Source organism: Leptopilina boulardi, unplaced genomic scaffold (assembly GCF_019393585.1).
Source record: "Leptopilina boulardi isolate dan_hultmark-lab unplaced genomic scaffold, ZJU_Lbou_2.1 LbouV2_341, whole genome shotgun sequence".
Taxonomy (NCBI): domain Eukaryota; kingdom Metazoa; phylum Arthropoda; class Insecta; order Hymenoptera; family Figitidae; genus Leptopilina; species Leptopilina boulardi.
Genome location: NW_026137909.1, coordinates 5,649,256 through 5,668,504, shown reverse-complemented (window position 1 = coordinate 5,668,504; position 19,249 = coordinate 5,649,256). Strand labels below are relative to the sequence as shown.

The following is a 19,249-nucleotide window of genomic DNA, read 5'->3' as shown; positions in this document are numbered from 1 at the left end:
AAATATATAACAACATTTATTATCAACACACATTTTAATTTTATTATATGTCAACAAGCGTATTCCGTGTTTAAAGTATGAATAAAATTGATGAAAGTGGAAACAAATTTTCTTCCCCGTAAGAATAACATTGTGTCGTCTGTTTGTTGTCCCTCCAGGCCTCTGACGTCATATCTTGAACTCGAAATATCTCGATGAACTGACACAGCCTAATATGCACAAAAAATTCAGTTACTACCCAACTCTGCTTTCGTGCAACAATACAGACGTTGAGTTGTAATTTCCCAGTTCTGATTATTTACGCACTGTCGTCAGCTGTCAGTTGTATTAGTCAAAGATATTTTTATTAATAGACAATAATTATAGGCAAAATATTTCCACATGCAATTACTTATTTATATAAAATTTGTGGATTTAATAAGTGTTAAGCGTAAAATTACTAATATTTTTATTAAAATTAGACAGTTTACTCAAATATGACATCCATTTGTCTAGTAATATTTTAGTAACATTTTTATCCATCACAAATTTATCCTTTACCCTGTATCCTAACGACTTTTATTCTCTATCTTTACAACTTTTTACCCACCTTTTTTTCTGTGGCAGCGATTAATAACTGCTTTAAACATATTCACAATGGAAGATTTAAACAATTTACATCGAATCCAAATTTAATCAGCATCAGATTATCTAAATCGTCCAGAAAGAACGAATTATTTTATTTAAAGAATTTCACATCATTGAAAATTTCCCATTTATGTCAGCTTTGAATTCTTGGACTCCAAAAATCCCTTCTATTAATCTATCTAATTTAGTGTAATTTCCCAAGAATGTAAGTTAAAAAAAAATTCTGATAATGATGAAACGTTTGATAAAATACAATTCAAAGTTTTTGCTATAACAAAGAAAATGACAATTTTAATATTCTTTTGTTGAAAATAATTAGAGATCCCATTTCTCATTATAAATGAAAGTCATTGAAAGAGATAAACAGATCAAAAGGTCCTGTTGAACTTATGGATCTTGACCAATTATTCCTTCCTTTGTCAAAGTTATTCTCAATCGATTGCATCAACTATGAATAAATGAGGTTAGTAATTACGGAGAACGCATATTCAAAGTGCAATATGATAGTTTGAAAATAAAAAAATATTAAAAAAAAAAAATGAGGAAATATCAAAATTAATTTGTGGGAAAATTTATTTCTAAAAGGAAAAGAAATTCCATTAAACTATTTTTAGCTATACGTATATGTAAAATGATTATGAAATTTACAAAACAGTATAACATTTTGAAAGCAATTTCCGGTTTTTGTAGTCTGCACTTTCATACAATTATTATTGGAGATTTCATTGGTTAAGCGATGATAAGTGGATAATTTAATGAAAATGGATTGTCATTCATGACGATATGAAGATATAGAGTAAATTCTCGCTGTTTCCATACAAATAATAGGAAAATGGAATTTACCATATATATATATATATTTGCACTCAACGTTTGCAAAATCAGCTTATTCTACAATCCCTAACCAAAAGTAATTCATATTCCATGACACAATCTAATAGTGTGTCAAGAGAATTCTCGAAAATTGTGAGAAATATAAATTCACAAAGTCTTCCGAAAACCTATTAAGCAATTTCTTCATTTTAGTCAATTTTGTTAATAAAATTTTTTATTGAGTGAATTTTAATTAAATTTCTTTATAAATATCACAACCATTTATAAGCTAAATCAATTTGAACATTTCCAATATTGTTAACTATTTGTTCAAAGAGGAGAATCTTGTATCGAATAATCAACGACATATAGTCAAATAGGTCATTTGGGGCAAATGTTAACTACCGTCAACTGAGGTGGGAGAGAGAGAGAGAGAAATGAGAATTGGAGCAATCGAAAAGAATTTAGAAAAAGAAATTACTGATTAAATTTTACAATTTTTTATTCATAAAAATATACTGAAAATTAAAAATAATTATTTTCAATTTTTCCTATTTGCATAGGTAAAAATCCCTATACCGATAAAGTTTACCTAATATTGGAAATGTTTTGGATATGTAAATTTAAAAAATCAAATTCTATATTGCAAACACTAGCTAAAAAGTTTCATACACGAAATTCATTCAACGGTTATAAAATACGTATGAATTTTAATAAACAAATATGCTGAGTATAATAGCAACAACAATTTAGAAATTCAATACAGTTTATATAGAAACATTTATTTTCTATTCAATAACAAAAGGAATTTAAATAACAATAATATATATATATTTAAATGAAAAAGCATTTCAATTTCATCGAAACCATTAAACATGAAATGAAATGCTTTTCATTGCATATTGTGGAATATGTTTTTTTTTTTAAAAGGAAATTTCAAACAATAGAGTAAATTAATAAACGCCGGGAAATTGGACAATTGGGGAAGATGAGAATAATTGGATTATACGTGAATCGTGTATATGAAGTCGATAAGAGGGGGGTGAGTTCAATTGGCGGAAGTATTTCTTCTTCCTTTACTGGCTTAGAGCCAAACAGCTGGCCATCAACCGAGTGCAGAGGTAAATTGGATTCAGCTGAAATAAATTCAGTTACTTGAAAATTGATGGTGAAGAGACATGGTGACATCAAGTGCGGGTAAAGTTGCGATATTTCTCCTGTTCTGTTAATATATTGTCAAGCATCACGATTTCAACAGATTAGGTAGATCAGTAAGAGTAATCGTATTAAGCAAATTGACATCAAATTTCTGAATAATAGCAATTTGCTAATTGGAAAACCAAATCGGAAGAATTTATTGTTAGTACTTTTCAAAGATAAGATATTAACGTTAAATTATATTTATAATTGTAATCAACAATTAACAAAGAATTCCTAACAGCATCTGGATATTCAGGATGTCCTACTGAAGTTCTGGAGATATTATTTTGTCCGCGGAATTTAGGATTTCCTTAGAAAGTCCACGGATATCTAAGTAAGGATATAATTCATTCCACTTTATGGAAGGAATGAAAAAAAAATTTTATCTTGAAGGTATTAAATAATTTTTGAGATTGCAACTTAGGATCATCAGCGGATTAGTACTAGAAGTAGAGCTTTAAATTAGTGTGCCAAATAAAATAAAACAATAATAATCAATATCCTTCATTGAAGGGTAGAATCACACGACATCGTGACAAATATAAATATTTATTACACTCCACTATATGGCGAATATGAAAATCTGAACTTCAGAATCACACGACAATGTAGCAAATGTAAATATTTGAGGGACAGTATCGTACGTCTGTGTGACAGAACTAAATAATATATTTATATTCCTTATATATTGAAGCAATCATCGATTTTCTTTCTCTGAATATTTTTGTATTTGCCCCTATTCATCTGATACTAACATTGATTCTACTTACATTTCTTGTTTAAATTACTTTCCCTAATACTCATTGTCAGCCCCTAATTATGTTCTAAAATTAAAAAAAAAATTAATGATAACTATATCAAATCAAGTTTCCCAATTAATTTGCCTTGCCACTAAAATTGTGTTACCAAATTAATTGTGTTACCTTTTATTATAAAAATTCTATTATTGATAAATTATTATTTATCTTGCGATCTTGTTATAAATTAAAAGATGATTTTTATTTTAATTTATATTTATATTTAGCGGTGCCTCAAGCTTGGGAATTTTTTTTCTCACATTTCATTTGGAAAAAATATATATTTTTATATTTTACATTATAAAATAAAATTATCAAAAGCTCTTTCTGTGATTGCAACTATACTGTTCCATTTTCCATTCGAGATCAAAGCACCCTGTTAATTACAGTCGTCACGGGAAAATTTATTGAACTTTTTTTTTTCTTCTTCCCTTCAAGAAGGATAGAACATGAAAGATATAGTGAAAAAATGTGATAACAGAAAAAAAATAAGATGAACAAAGTCTAAAGGCAACGGTATTAAATCTTCTACTCTTGGATGTCTTTTCCTTCCGGCTAAAGGCGACCTTTTCTCTTCACCTTCATCTCCTTCTCTCATTTAACATTACATTCAGTAATTTTTACTCAAATAAAAAAATGTTTAAATATCACTTTTTTTAAAATTATTAAAAATAATTATATTATTTTTATTTTAGTGATTAATTGTAAATATTTCTAGGAAAGGATTTCCCTAATCAGTATTAGTGAGTCTTCTCCTTCGTAGTGGTTGTATTATTATGCAACTTTTTAGAATTCTTCAGCATTGTTAGGAGAAAAATAATTATTGTTGGTGAGGTAAAAAGGGTTCAATTAGAAATTTACACCTAATGTGAAGATAGCTTTGTTGGTTGACAACTTTTCTTGTATATACAAGGAAAGTCTTTTAAAGTCTATTCAGTGAGGGAAAGGGAGACGAGGAAGGATGGGTGGGCAAAAAAAAAATAGCCGAGGCGCAGAACGCTTACCCGAAGGGAATTACGGAGATTATCTTTCCACCATTAATATCCGCAATTATGCTGGTTTCGCCCTCTCACGGCGGTAGCGCGTTGCGCTCTATCCGCATAACGTTAATGCAATTACGTGGAGCTTCAAATGTATTTCTTTCTGCGGCGCGCGGGGTTAAACTTTGATTACGTGTCTCTGCCAAGTCAGCGGATCAGTTTGATCTTCGCCTTCTACGATCATCAACACATCGTGCGCGACCGACTTGTTTATTATAAATCAAATATTTAATTTTCTCCCTTTCAAACTAAACGTACTTTGCCAGTTTAATTAAAAAAATCTAATAAAAAAAAGTATATACTGGAAAAAAAAGAGAGAGAACTTTCATGCTGTAGGTTTCATTTAATTAAACATCAAGCAGGCAAAATGTTTCGATTAAACAATTTTCCCGAGATGTTTCAAAGAATACGTTTTAATTTTTTTTTTTGTAAACTTTATATTTACCTTCTTTTGTTACTTTTTTTTATCTAAAATTTAGTTATTTTTCGTAAAATAAAACTTGTTCTTTTAAAAAATTATTTTCGTTTAATATATATATATGGGAATCACAATTTTTTTTTTGGGTTCAAAACTCTGGTAATTACAAAACCGTGTGGAAAAGGGCAAACTCATGAGTTTTAGAAAAGCTGCTCGTATTTTTTCATTTTAGTTTATAATGTTGTTTCACAGTTACAACGATTTGAATGTATATGAGAAAAATTTGTTCCCATTGTTTTCGAAAATTCAGTATTACAAATGAAATAGATAACTCGTTTTTTTATTTTTTTAAAAGCCCCATTAAAATGTTTTTTTTTTTTTAACTTTTTACTTTCCAAATAAAACTAAAATAGGATTGTTCTCCATTGAAATAAAATGCACTCTTTGATGAGAAAACTTTTTTTCTATTTAAAAGAAAAACTTCCTTTTGGACATATTGGTCTAATTCAGTATAACTTTTCTATATCAAAGTATGTTAAAAATTATTTTCTTAATTCGTTATTTTAATAAAAATATAATTACATCAACTTTTTTTGATACGAATAATGATAAGCTGTTATGTGACTTTGATATAAAAAAAATTTTATCATCAATTTAGCTTCTGTCCCTTTGTAAGCGGATATGTCCACTTACGTGGCAAATTAGAAATCTGACTTATCTACCATGGCTAAAAGCTGATTGGTCACGTTTGCTTCTCAAGTGTCTCTTCAACCTAAAAGACGAACATAAATCCTATCGTTAAATATCTTGAAGATTTTAGAGGGTCCAAAAACCACTTGAAATATATATCTTTCAATATCACCTTAGAACAATCTATTCGTTGTTCCCCCCTTTTCGTTCTTGAAAATTTCCCAACGAGTATATCCGGGTTTGGAAATAGCTGTGGAAAACGAGAAGGGAAAAAAAGAGAATCCCTATTTCCCCTTACCCTCGTGAAAATGAACTGCTCGCGGGAGAATATTATCCTTCAGGCCACACACTTTTCTTCCTCGTTCAATAAATTTCCCACACACCCCCAAGAATCAAGTATATGTCAAACCTATTCGATGAATCGTTGAGTCCAGTACAAGATTCAAAAGAAATGGAAGAGTAATACTTCCAAGGGAGTCCATTTCTAATTCTCACTTCCATTAATTTCAAAATCCAATTTTTTTTCTCCAATCTTTCATTATTATTTTTCATCCACTGATCTATAATTCCCTCAGATCATTTGAGTTAATCTTTTTTGGAGGTAGTTTCTTTCAATATTTCCCTAATTTGATTTTATTTTTTCATAGGCGGAAATAATTAAGGTGATTTTATTAAATAAAGACTAAATAATATCCAGCGATTCGGATCTCCCTTTGAAGAGGTCGGAGCATTTTCAATAAATAATCAAAATCCTTTCTTATGTGTAACAATACGCTAACATAATTAAATAGAATGAATAAACAAGAAAACTTTAAATATGCAATTACGAAAATTCAGTATGTCTGGATAAGACGAGTCTATAATTAAATTGATTTTCCGCTTTTCTCTAATTACGAGAAATTCTCGATGTTCTAACTTACGAGCTACCTCCAATGAACGATCAGAATCTAATTAGAACTGCAACCTTTAAAAGTTGCAGACACTCATTAATATGATCTAAAATAATATGCCTCGTGGTAATTGACATTTCTGTTAATAATGATTTAGTTCAATTAATATCATCAATGAATCTCGTTTTGTTGTATTAGAAAATGAAAAAATAAATGAAAGTTTAATTATATTTAAATTTTTTTCGTTTCGAATGAATTAATTTTACTTTAAGTTGTCTTATTCTAATTCACAATTGGTATGTAGAATTATTTATTCTTAGTTTCTTCACAATGTTGAGGGTTTATCGCATTGTTAAGTAATTCCTCAAAGTCCTCTCTTTAGTCACCTCCTTACGTCACGCGATGGGTTACGGTTGAACTATTCTCACATCAGTCTGTCCCGAACACCTCGACGCCCACTTCATCAGTTCTCCTATAGAGAATCTCGTTCATCCATAAGATCAAACGTTCAATGATCGGATCCAAACCTACAGCTACTAAACTGTCTTGACTTTCATTGAAAATACCATATCGTATACAATAATTAGTAATATAATTAGTAACATAATTACTAATTAATATGTCTAATTATATTATTTTCCTAATCGGAGTTCCATTTTATTTTGTTAAATGCATTTATCTATTTGTGATGAAACACTTCTCGCTTCATTGTTATTCCTCCCTTTAGTTGTTTCTTACCGATCAATCGGTAGGTTTTGGATTACAGACTGATCGGATTTCGACGACAATTGACGGTAAAAAAAATATCTTGCATTCGCGTAAATTACACATGAAATAGAATTCCCATTTGGAAAGATTCCTTGGAAAGTGCCACCTGGAAATTCCAGCAGAATTCCGTCAGAACTTCCAACGGAATTCTGTCGGAATTTCAACGGAGTTCCAAAGAATTTCCGATGGGATTCCAACGGAATTACGACGAAATTCCGTTGGAATTCCGATGAGATTCTGTTGGAATTCCATGGGAAGTTCCAACGGAACTCTGATGGAATCTCTAGGGGGCACTTTCCAGGGAATCTTTCAAAGTGGGAAAGAAAATTTTGTGCACTTAAAGTGAAACACAGAAAAAAAGGTGGGTAAAAAGTTGTAAAGATAGAGAATAAAAGTCGTTGGGATACAGGGTAAAGGATAAATTTGTGATGGATAAAAATGTGACTAAAATATTACTAGAAAAATGGATGTCATATTTGAGTAAACTGTCTAATTTTAAGGGGAGGTTCCCATTGCGGGAGTAAAAAAAATATTTTTTTTTATTGCATTTTTTGAAAACTATATATCGACGCCTCCCGTTGATAAGATGCCCGTTCATTTGTCAGAATAATAAAATGCCAACTCGAGCTCAGTTCAATATGAAGCTAGTTCAATTGTCAAAATAATAAAAGGCTAACTCAGTTTCCGTATAATATAATCCTATCTCGCATTAAATTCGAATTCAAGTTTTCGTAAATTAAAAAAGAAGTTTAAGTCGATCAGAATATTAATTCATACTTTTTAATGATTAATTAGTGATTAATAATTATTAATAAAATAAGAAATAGAATAAAAAACAAATAATAAAATAAATGAAAATAAAAAATATTATTAAAAAAGAAAAAAATTAATTTAGCCTTGAATTATTTATTACTAATATTATTTTTTTTATTATAATTTTTTTATTTTGTTAATCATTAATTAATCATTAACATTATATAATAATATTATATAATGTTATATTGAGTTTAGTTTGAATTCAAGTTTTCGTAAAATAAAAAATTTTTAACTCGATCGGAATATTATTTAATATTTTGTAATGATTAATTAATGATTAACAAAATAAAAAAATTAATAAAAAAATTATAATAAAAAAAAATATTAGTAATAAATAATTCAAGGCTAAATAAATTTTTTTCTTTTTTAATAATATTTTTTATTTTCATTTATTTTATTATTTGTTTTTTATTCTATTTCTTATTTTATTAATAATTATTAATCACTAATTAATCATTAAAAAGTATGAATTAATATTCTGATCGACTTAAACTTCTTTTTTAATTTACGAAAACTTGAATTCGAATTTAATGCGAGATAGGATTATATTATACGGAAACTGAGTTAGCCTTTTATTATTTTGACAATTGAACTAGCTTCATATTGAACTGAGCTCGAGTTGGCATTTTATTATTCTGACAAATGAACGGGCATCTTATCAACGGGAGGCGTCGATATGTGTCGAATGTGTGTGTAAAGCGATTTTTTGATCCGAAGAATATTTTCGTTTTCATAGCGTCTTGAACTCACCGATGTTCCGAAGCTGAGAACCGCTGAGGTCGTAAGTCTTCCTCCATATTTTATCCGCGTTTTTAATTTTGAAAATCTGATATCATATTCGTAATCAGCGACCCCAAAAACTCCCGAGTAAGGAATTTCAGACATTTGAATCGCTTTTTAAGAGTAGACAAATATTACACATAAAAATGCTTCAAAATTTTCCCAAAACTTTAAACGCGTTTTTCTCGAAACAAGATTCTTGAAACTGGTGGGCATCGTAGCGTCTAAACTATTTGACCAATCAACTTCGGGTTTGCGGCTAATTAAACGTAACTAAATTCTGCTGGGGTTATACCTTTAATATGATAAAATTGTTAACAATAAAGATTTTTTACAAGAGGTCAAACATGAAAAAATGCAGTGTTTTCAAAAATTGGCCGCCATTTTGTCATTTGTTTAACTTTTTAACTATTTTATTGGTATAACCTATTCTTTAGGATGTCACCTTTCTAAAAAATGTTAAGTTTTTGTTTTAGACTTAAAATTGCGCATTGTAGAATGCCCACCGTTTTCCCTATTTAAAAAAACATTGTTTACTAGGTGCGCCATATTGGTCGCCATTTTGTTATTTTTTGAAAATGAAATATATGTTTTAAAAGTTCAAAGATGTACCTTTATTAGAGAAAAATCTACATCACTAAGTCTTAACCGTTCCCCGTAAAAAATTGTCAAAGTTTTTGTTGATTTTGGCCTCAGCAATGGGAACCTCCCCTTAATAAAAAAAATTAGTAATTTTACATTTAACTTATTAAATCCAAAAATTTTTTATAAATAAGTAATTGCATGTGGAAATATTTTGCCTATAATTATTGTCTATTAATAAAAACATCTTTGACTAATATAACTGACAGCTGACGACAGTGCGTAAATAATCAGAACTGGGAAATTACAACTCAACGTCTGTATTGTTGCACGAAAGCAGAGTTGGGTAGTAACTGTATTTTTTGTGCATATTAGGCTGTGTCAGTTCATCGAGATATTTCGAGTTCAAGATATGACGTCAGAGGCCTGGAGGGACAACAAACAGACGACACAATGTTATTCTTACGGGGAAGAAAATTTGTTTCCACTTTCATCAATTTTATTCATATTTTAAACACGGAAAACGCTTGTTGACATATAATAAAATTAAAATGTGTGTTGATAATTAATTTTCTTATATATTTGATTCAATTGCATTTATAGATTCTCTGAATTCGTGATAAAATATAAATTTTGAGGTTAGGGGTGTTTGTTTACTAACTTGAAATCTTGTACTGCTGTAGTAGTTTCCACTTAAAATATATATTTTATATCTTTTTTAATAACATGCATACTGGATATTGTTTAATAATGTTAAAATGTAAAATGTGATTAGTAAACAAATAACCCTAACCTCAAAATTTATATTTTATCACGAATTGAGAGAATCTATCAATACAATTGAATAAAATATATAACAAAATTTATTATCAACAAACATTTTAAATTTATTATATGTCAACAAGCGTTTTCCGTGTTTAAAATATGAATAAAATTGATGAAAGTGGAAACAAATTTTCTTCCCCGTAAGAATAACATTGTGTCGTCTGTTTGTTGTCCCTCCAGGCCTCTGACGTCATATCTTGAACTCGAAATATCTCGATGAACTGACACAGCCTAATGTGCACAAAAAATTCAGTTACTACCCAACTCTGCTTTCGTGCAACAATACAGACGTTGAGTTGTAATTTCCCAGTTCTGTTTATTCACGCACTGTCGTCATCTGTCAGTTGTATTAGTCAAAGATATTTTTATTAATAGACAATAATTATAGGCAAAATATTTCCAAATGCAATTACTTATTTATAAAAAATTTGTGGATTTAATAAGTTAAGTGTAAAATTACTAATATTTTTATTAAAATTAGACAGTTTACTCAAATGGGACATCCATTTTTCTAGTAAAATTTTAGTAACATTTTTATCCATCACAAATTTATCCTTTACCCTGTATCCCAACGACTTTTATCCTCTATCTTTACAACTTTTTACTCACCTTTTTTTCTGTGTAAGTGGATAACCTAGATTTGGTAATTAATTTGCAATTTCAGTTTCTTTTCCCCAATTATTGTAAAGATAGCAATTTTGCAACTGGAGAATAGCTAAATAGCACTAAGAGATTTCTGATGCAATTAAATAGTTTTATTGTTAGAACCCTCTAAATACTAATTTAGGACGCATTTAATTTTGAAACCATATCGAATATTTACATCAAGAAGGTGTTTAATGTTATGAGCGTGTTTATTAGAAGATATTTAATTTCCTAATAGGTAATTTATATCTACAACAAAATATTTAAAGATTCTTGGAAGATGAAATATTATTCACGAGGGGGAAAAATATATACTCTATATTATTCGCCGTCTTAGTATAAATATGTGACGCAACATTCTAATATGGTTTTTGCTGAATAGGGGACAAAAATAGGTCAAGCTTTATCTAAAACTTCGTTATAAGATTCCGTCTATTGTTATCCACTAAATTCAACCTTTCAATGTTTGCTTATAATACAAAAAATTAGAAGTAAATGAAAACAATGAAGAGGAGATTAATTGATGATCATTATTTCTATGGAATTTAAATCAAATTCTGAAAATTGTAATGAACTATATTAATTTTTATATTATTATAAAGATTATTCGATTTGGACTTACCAAAAGAAAATAGTAAACAGACGAGGATGGAAAGAGAGGCAGACATCGCTTGTTTGGCCCAACGCTAATTTGTTCGCATGCTGTCTTCACTATCTGGCTTGAATTCCAAGTCCGACGGTGACGACAAATGTCAAATGCATCCCGCTTCTTTGCTCATTGTCCCAATTCCCAAAATGAGGTGGGAATTTTCTCAAATTTTTGAACAAATCACTTGAACACAATTTTCCTCAACTTCCAGAAAACTTCCACCCCTCATCTTTTGGCAACATTTCTTCCAATCTTTTCTCTCTCTCTCTCTCTCTCTTCCTCACTATCTTCTTTGGATTAACGGAATTAATTAGCGTCACTGAATTCGTTATTTAATCACTTAACTTTAATCGGTCGCAATTTATTCATTCCATTTTTTTGTTCTCTTCGAGTTCTCCCGGACGTCCTGCAACTCGATCAGAGTAAGTTATCCGGCATAAACTTCAAAGTTAGACACTCATAATTTAAATATTCACGAGAGTCGACGATTTTAATTACCTGGGACATGCCGTCGAATATCTCAATTATGACTACGGCTCTTAACGTTCATCGCGACGTGAATAATTCGTAACTTGATTCTCAAAACCTGGCACAAGCTTCATTTATTCCCGCTGAATCTACATTGCGACTTTGAAGGAAACTTTGTCCTGCACAACAATGGAATTCCAAAGATTTTTTTCCCTACCTTTTGAAATTACCTTAATCTTCTTTTTTTGTATCATTATTATTATTATTTTTTTTTAACTATATGAAAAAAATCATGGAATTTTATTCTAAATTTTTAAAATTGACTATTGTTTGAAAAAAAAACATTGCTCGGAATTAAAATATTTACCACTTTTGATGTTTTGAAAAAATTGTTTTCAATGAATGTTTTATAACGGTTGTAGGTAAATTTTTTAAAAATGTGTTTATAAAAATTGCAGTGGAAGGAAACTAGTATTTTTATTTAGTTGAACGAAAAAAACTCGACAAGAAGAAAAAATGTTTTTTTAGCAATGAAAAATATATTTTTTGTTGTCAAGATACGTTTTCGGCTTCATTAATTATGTTCCCTAATTTTTTATACGACACTTGAACGATGGTTAAGAAAAATAAACTAAAAATAGAAAAAAAGAAAAAATAAAGTGAATAACAAAATTAAGATACCAATAATTTCTATAAATAGAATGCAAACAATAAATCCTTCTAATCTACTTGAATGATGACAACCACGGATTGGTATAGAATCATTCAAAATCAAATATCACTAATCCTAACAATTTCCATCATGAATCCTCTAGATTATTGTCAGTAAATAGTACCTATGTGAGGATCAAAATTTAACACTTTATAACCTGGTTTTTTTTAAATTATCGAGAATTTTAACCCTTAACTGGCACAATTCGAACGTAAATAGCACAGTGGGTCTGCTGGACCCGACGTATTCAAACGTGTATTGTACAGCCAGTATTAAATATTTTTGCACAAAAATTTAATCTGAGGTAGCTTATAATGTGTTTTTTAAAATTTCATTAGTTTTACAGGGATTAATTTATTCTAAGTTAGTTGAAAAAAATTGTGAAAAATAAAAACCAAAAAAATTGAGCGTTTTTACTTAAAAATTCATGAGTTATTTAAATTTTAATACTATTACTTAAAAATTTAAGGTTATATTATTCTTTAAGGAAAAAAAATTACCACAACAGCAAGACTTGCAAAAAAGGTATTTACTTTGCAGAATAAAATGCTCGGGTCTACTGGACCCATGGTGCAGGTTAAGGGTCAATTCAGGTAATATTAACAAATAATTCTAATTTTTATAAATTTTTGTTCATTCATTCAAGAAGAAAAATTTTCGATTCTTATAAATTTTGTGCAAAAAGAGAAAAAAAAATTATTACAAACTTGAACTACAATGTGCAATTTTGATATTTTGCCAAAAAAAATTTTTATTGTTAAGAAATCGCATATTTATAAGGAAATGCAGCAAAATTATTTGTCTGTCGTATAACACACAACATTTTTCTCAAAACTACGTTTTTTTCGAACATTTTTTTTCTTCTTTGGCAAAATATCAAAAAACAGTCATTTTTATACCATTTCAATTTTCTGAATAAAATTTAATTTCTATATTTTATATTTTTAAACTTTCTGCGAATATTTATGATTCGAAAGTTTATTTTAATAAAAATTAATTTCCACTAAATGGTAAATTATAAAAAGTGAAATATAAAAAGTTTTTTCATAAAACTAAAAAATGTTTTCTACAATTTTATCTTTTAATCTCTCAAGACTTTGTTTAAATTAAAAAAAAAAAAACTTTTTTTTTTCTCAAAAGTAACAACATCGTTATTTATAATTATTATGAATTCTACCTTCTCTCCGGGATTTTTTTCACTAACATTCATTACATATACATTTATACCTTATCTTTACATATTACATGCTTTCATTATGTATGTACATTTCTTATTTTTTTTTTTTTTTTTTTTTTATTTTCTACTTTCATTGCACATTTGTATAACAATTTTAAGTAATTAATTATTATGTACATTTTTTACACATTTATTTTAATATCTTTTTTTTGCATTCTTGTGAATTTTTTTTTTTTTTAAAAGTTGTACTTTTATATTTATGTTATAAAATTAACTTTATAATGAAAACTCAATAATTATAATAATATGTAATGAAAAAAAATTTTTGTAATTATATTAAAATAAATTAAATTACTAATTAATTAAATGAAATTATAAAGTTAAAATTGTTGAAATTAAATTACAGTTTTTTTTTTAATTAAATAAAAAAAAGAAGAAGAAAAAACAGCAGAAAACTAATAGCAAACTCAAAACTAATTGTATCAAGTTTTTCCTTAATTATTGTTAAGAAAAAAAAAAGTGACAAATTTCACAGCCAATTATATTACTTTTTTTTTTTTTACTCCACTTATCGTGCATTGAAAAAGTGGTTAACTTGAAAACAATAGGCACTTTTCCTGTGAAAAATTACAGTAACCAAGTTTCACTTATATGAGTCTTTTCATGCATAAGAGGTGATTATTTTGTCGAACAAAAAAGAAAATGTGTGTTTTTTTGTGTTCCAATGTTAAAAAAAAAAAAAAAAAATTAAGGTAATTCCATGAGAGGGATTGCTAATTTTACGGTTCACTTATTTTTACCATTGTATATGTTTTGGTATATTGTTAGAAAATTTATTTTTCTGTATTATTATATAAAATAATTTTTATTATTATTATGATTTTTATTATTACTATTATTATTATTATTATTATTATTACTATTATTATTATTATTATTATTATTATTATTATTATTATTATTATTATTTTATTTTTTTTTTGCGTAAGGGCAAATTATTATTATTATTATTTTTATTATTATTATTATTACCCCAATAACACGTAATATTTCATTCACATTCCGGGAATATATCATTGGAATATTCGGAATATTCTTTTGGAAGATTCCATCCATATTCGAGGAATATTAAAATGTCCAATCTTCGGAATATTCCACTCGAATATTGAGGGAATATTCCATCGGAAAATTAATGGATTGTTCCACTGGAATATTTGGGGAATATTCGTTTGGAATGCTGGAGGAATATTTCATCAGAATATTAATGGAATTTTTTAATGGAAACTTTTTACGAATATTTGTTATAATAATGAAAAATCAAACTATTATTACTGATTTTATAATGTTTCTACCTTATATACTTATGAAATTTTTTTATTTTTTCTTCATTGAAATAAAATACGTTTAGTTATGTATTTATATTAATTTAATTCTGAAAAATAAATTTTGAAACAATACAAAAATAGTTTTTGCATTTAAAATTTACAAAAATATTATTGATTAATTTTTGATAAATTTTAAATGCATATTACGAAAAAAAAATATTCATACAATGTTTCAATTAAATATTCCCTCAATATTCCAATTAAATATTCCCTCAATATTCCAATGCAATATTCCTCTTATATTCCAACGGAATATTCCTTCAACATTTCAATGAAACATATCAATATTACAATGGAATATTCCCTCAATATTCTAATGGAATATTCCTTCAATATTCTAATGGAATATTCCTTCAATATTCCAATGGAATATTCCGAAGGTCGGACATTTTAATATTCCTGGAATATTCCCGGAATGTGAATGGAATATTCCGTGTAATAGGGGTATTATTAGTCCCTAATAACATTTGGATGTTTTGGATATCCTACGGACGTTCTGAGGATATCATCTGGTCCGGGCCAATTAGGATATCCATAGGATGTCCCAGGGATATCCGTTGATATCCTAAGATCGTCCGTAGGATATCCGGAAATATCCGTAACTGTTAGGATTGTTATTATTATTATTATATATTATTGTATATGAAAATATTTTATCTATTTATGTGGAAATATTTAAATTCTTTGTATTTGTAGTTCATTTAAATTGTTTAATAAATTATATTCATTTGTGAATATTGATATTAATTCCAAATTTTTTTTTAAATTATCGTAAATTAATTTTTTGCTGTACCAATTATTTTTAGTTAAAGTAAAAAAATTTTTTTTCTATCTTTACGGTTTTTCATCTTCTACTATATTTGGTAAAAATATAGTTTTTTTTTCAAATAAAAATTGCTGATCCTAATCTTTTTACAACATTTAAATAATTTATTTAATAATAATAAAAATAATTTTTAATATTATCTAAAATTTTTCAAAAATCGTATTATCGTATTATGTCACACCTTCAATATACTCGTGTAGAAAACGTGTTATATGATTGTTTTTGCACTGACACACCAATTTTCACATTCGCGTATCGAAAACTTATTGTGCACCAAGGTATTAAACAGATTAAAAAAAGAACGTGAAGAGAAAACTTATTCCAATAGTTGAACACCGGTTTCTTTTTTTTTTTTTTTTTGCTTTTCTTTTTCTTTACTTTGCACTTTCAGTAAGGAAAAAAACTTAAAGATTTACAGGGACGGATGGGGTAAAAATGTCAGTGACACTCGTTGAGTGTTTTTTTTTTTTTTTTTTTATGTCTCCAACCAAATGGAAAGTAATTGTTTCCAGTGTGTGTATGTGTTGGACAATGCTAGGAACGAGATTTCATTAATCACTAGGAAAGAAAAGTGCGACGAGAAGAAGAACCGTTCGAAAAGAGATCCTCCCGCGTCAGGGTTGGCGGAGGAACTACATTGCGCGAGCGCCACGGGGTTCCAAGCACGCAGCCGCTACGGTGCTGATATAATACACGTAAAAAAAAGTGCAGTATTCGTGTGCTGCGACCAATCCGTGCGCTCTCTCTCTCTCTCTCTCTTGTTCATCCTTTCTCAACCCACCCCCCCCCCTCCCCTCCCAATTCGGGAGGAGAAACACCGTCTTGATAAAGAAGCGAAAGAGCGTGAATCCGATTATAACTTATGGCCCAGATAATTAAAAGAAATTACAAAGCGCGCCATTGAACAGGCACGCGATTGGTCGTAACCGCGTTTCGCGAATCGTCTTCAAAAAAAGAGAGAAAGAGAGAGAGAGAGTGAGAGAGAAAGAGGGAAAAATACAAAAGGACACAAGCTTCCAACTGAGTTATTGCTATCATTTGTGGTTTGGGTGTTTCGCGACCCAATGGGAGCACTGAAAAATACCTCTCGCTGTTGCGTTGGCTAAAAGTTAGATATCACTGAAATGGTCAAACTGACGTTTTATTTTTCTTTCTTCTTTTTGTTTTTGATAGAAACACTTTGCTATGGAAAAAAAATCTGACCAAATGACCCGTGAGATGGAAAGTTGTCTGTTATTATCTTTCACGAAATTTTGAATAAAAAAGAAGGTTCATACTATTATCAACTCGTATAGAGAAAAAAAAAATTATAAAGTTTTCAAAATTAAATTTTATTACGACTATTGAAATTTATATGTGATGTTAACAATTTTGTTACACGGCAAATTAATTTTGTGAAAAAAATTATGAAATTAAGTTAAAATAAATGTGGAAAATAATTTTTACTTAAATCATTACTTTATTAACTATTAATACACATAATATTATCATTGAAGAAAATATTCGTAAGGTAATATTCCCTTATGTACAAAAACGATGTTATAAATTTGATTTGATCTTGAAATAAGCTTGCTTTTTAATTTAAAATGACCTTCGGATGACATTTAATGACATATATTTGACCTTTAAATGACCTTAAATGCCTTTGACATGACCTTCAAATGATATTGAATGACCTTTACTTGACCTTGAAATGACCTTTAAATGACCTTGAAATGACATTGAATAACTTTGAATTGACCTTGACTTGACATTGAAATAATATTGACTAACATTAACCTCAAATTAATCTTGAATATTCTTGACTTGACCTTGAAATGACATTGAATGACATTTACTCGACCTTAAATGTCCTTGACTTGACCTAAAATGTCCTTGAGTTGACCTTCAATTGACCTTGAATGTACTTGAAATGACCTTAAATGTCTTTAACTTAACCTTCAAATTACATTAAATAACCTTGATTTGACCTTGAAATTACATTGAATGGCAGTTACTCGACCTTAAATGTCCTTGACTTGACCTTGACTGGAACTAAAATGTCCTTGAGTTGACCTTCAAATGACCTTGAATGTACTTGACTTGACCTTGAAATGACCTTAAATGTCTTTAACTTAACCTGCAAATTAATTTAAATAACCTTGATTTGACCTTGAAATTACATTGAATGACATTTACTCGACCTTAAATGTCCTTGACTTGACCTTTACTTGATCTAAAATATCCTTGAGTTAACCTTCAAATGACATTAAATGTCTTTAATTTAACCTTCAAATTACATTAAATAACCTTGACTTGACCTTAAATTAACCTTCAATATCCTTGACTTGACCTTGAAATGATCTTGAATGTTCTTCGGTTGACCTTGTAATATCCCTGGCTTTACTTTAAAATGATGTTGAATTGAATTGAAAAAATTTCACTTTAAATGACCTTTAAATTACTCTAAATGTCTTTGACTTGACCTTTAAACTACCTTGACTTGACCTAGAAAAAGTCTTCAATATCCTTGACTTGACCTTGAAATAAACTTAGCTTTTTTTTAAAATGACCTTAAACTATTCTTGGCATTACCTTGAAATGACCTTGAATGTTCTTGAACTAACCTTGAAGTAAGCTTGATTTTACTTTAAAAATGACATTGATATATCCTTGGCTTTACCTTTAAATAACCTTGAAACGAAATTTAATGACCTTGAAAAAGCATTGAACGATTTTGAATTAGCCTTGAATATCCTGGTGTTGACCTTGATATAACAATGACTGACCTTAACCTTAAATTAACCTTGAATATCCTTGACTTGACCTTAAAATGTCCTTGAAATAAGCTTGGTTTCACTTTAAAATGACCATGAAAAATTCCTTGGCTTTACCTTGACATGACATTAAATGACCTTGAATGTCCTTGACTTGAACTTGAAATTACCTTGCAATGACATTGAATGTCCTTGATTTGATCTTCAAATAACATTGAATCATTTTGAATTAGCCTTGAATGTCCTTGATATTGAAATAATATTGACTGACCTGAACCTCAAATTAACCTTGAATATTCTTGACCTGACCTTGAAATGAGCTTGGCATCAAATTAAAATGACCATGAAATATCTTTGGCTTTTCTTTGAAATGACCTTGAATGTC

At 28.6% G+C, this 19,249-nt stretch overlaps 1 protein-coding gene across 2 annotated transcripts in view; it reads right to left on the bottom strand.

The window, feature by feature from the left end:
* Positions 1 to 16,755, bottom strand: part of LOC127285844 (zwei Ig domain protein zig-8-like) — a 44,555-nt gene extending 27,800 nt beyond the window's left edge. Inside the window, exons 1-3 of one of the 2 annotated variants that reach the window (XM_051312056.1) lie at positions 16,290 to 16,755; positions 12,039 to 12,187; positions 11,514 to 11,946 (exon numbers count right to left, since the gene is read on the bottom strand). In XM_051312056.1, coding sequence (XP_051168013.1) covers positions 11,514 to 11,559 — 46 coding nt within the window. In that variant the 5' untranslated portion in view covers positions 11,560 to 11,946; positions 12,039 to 12,187; positions 16,290 to 16,755. The remainder of the gene's footprint in view (positions 1 to 11,513; positions 11,947 to 12,038; positions 12,188 to 16,289) is intronic. The other variant, XM_051312057.1, reaches the window with a different exon arrangement.
* Positions 16,756 to 19,249: the final 2,494 nt, after the last annotated feature.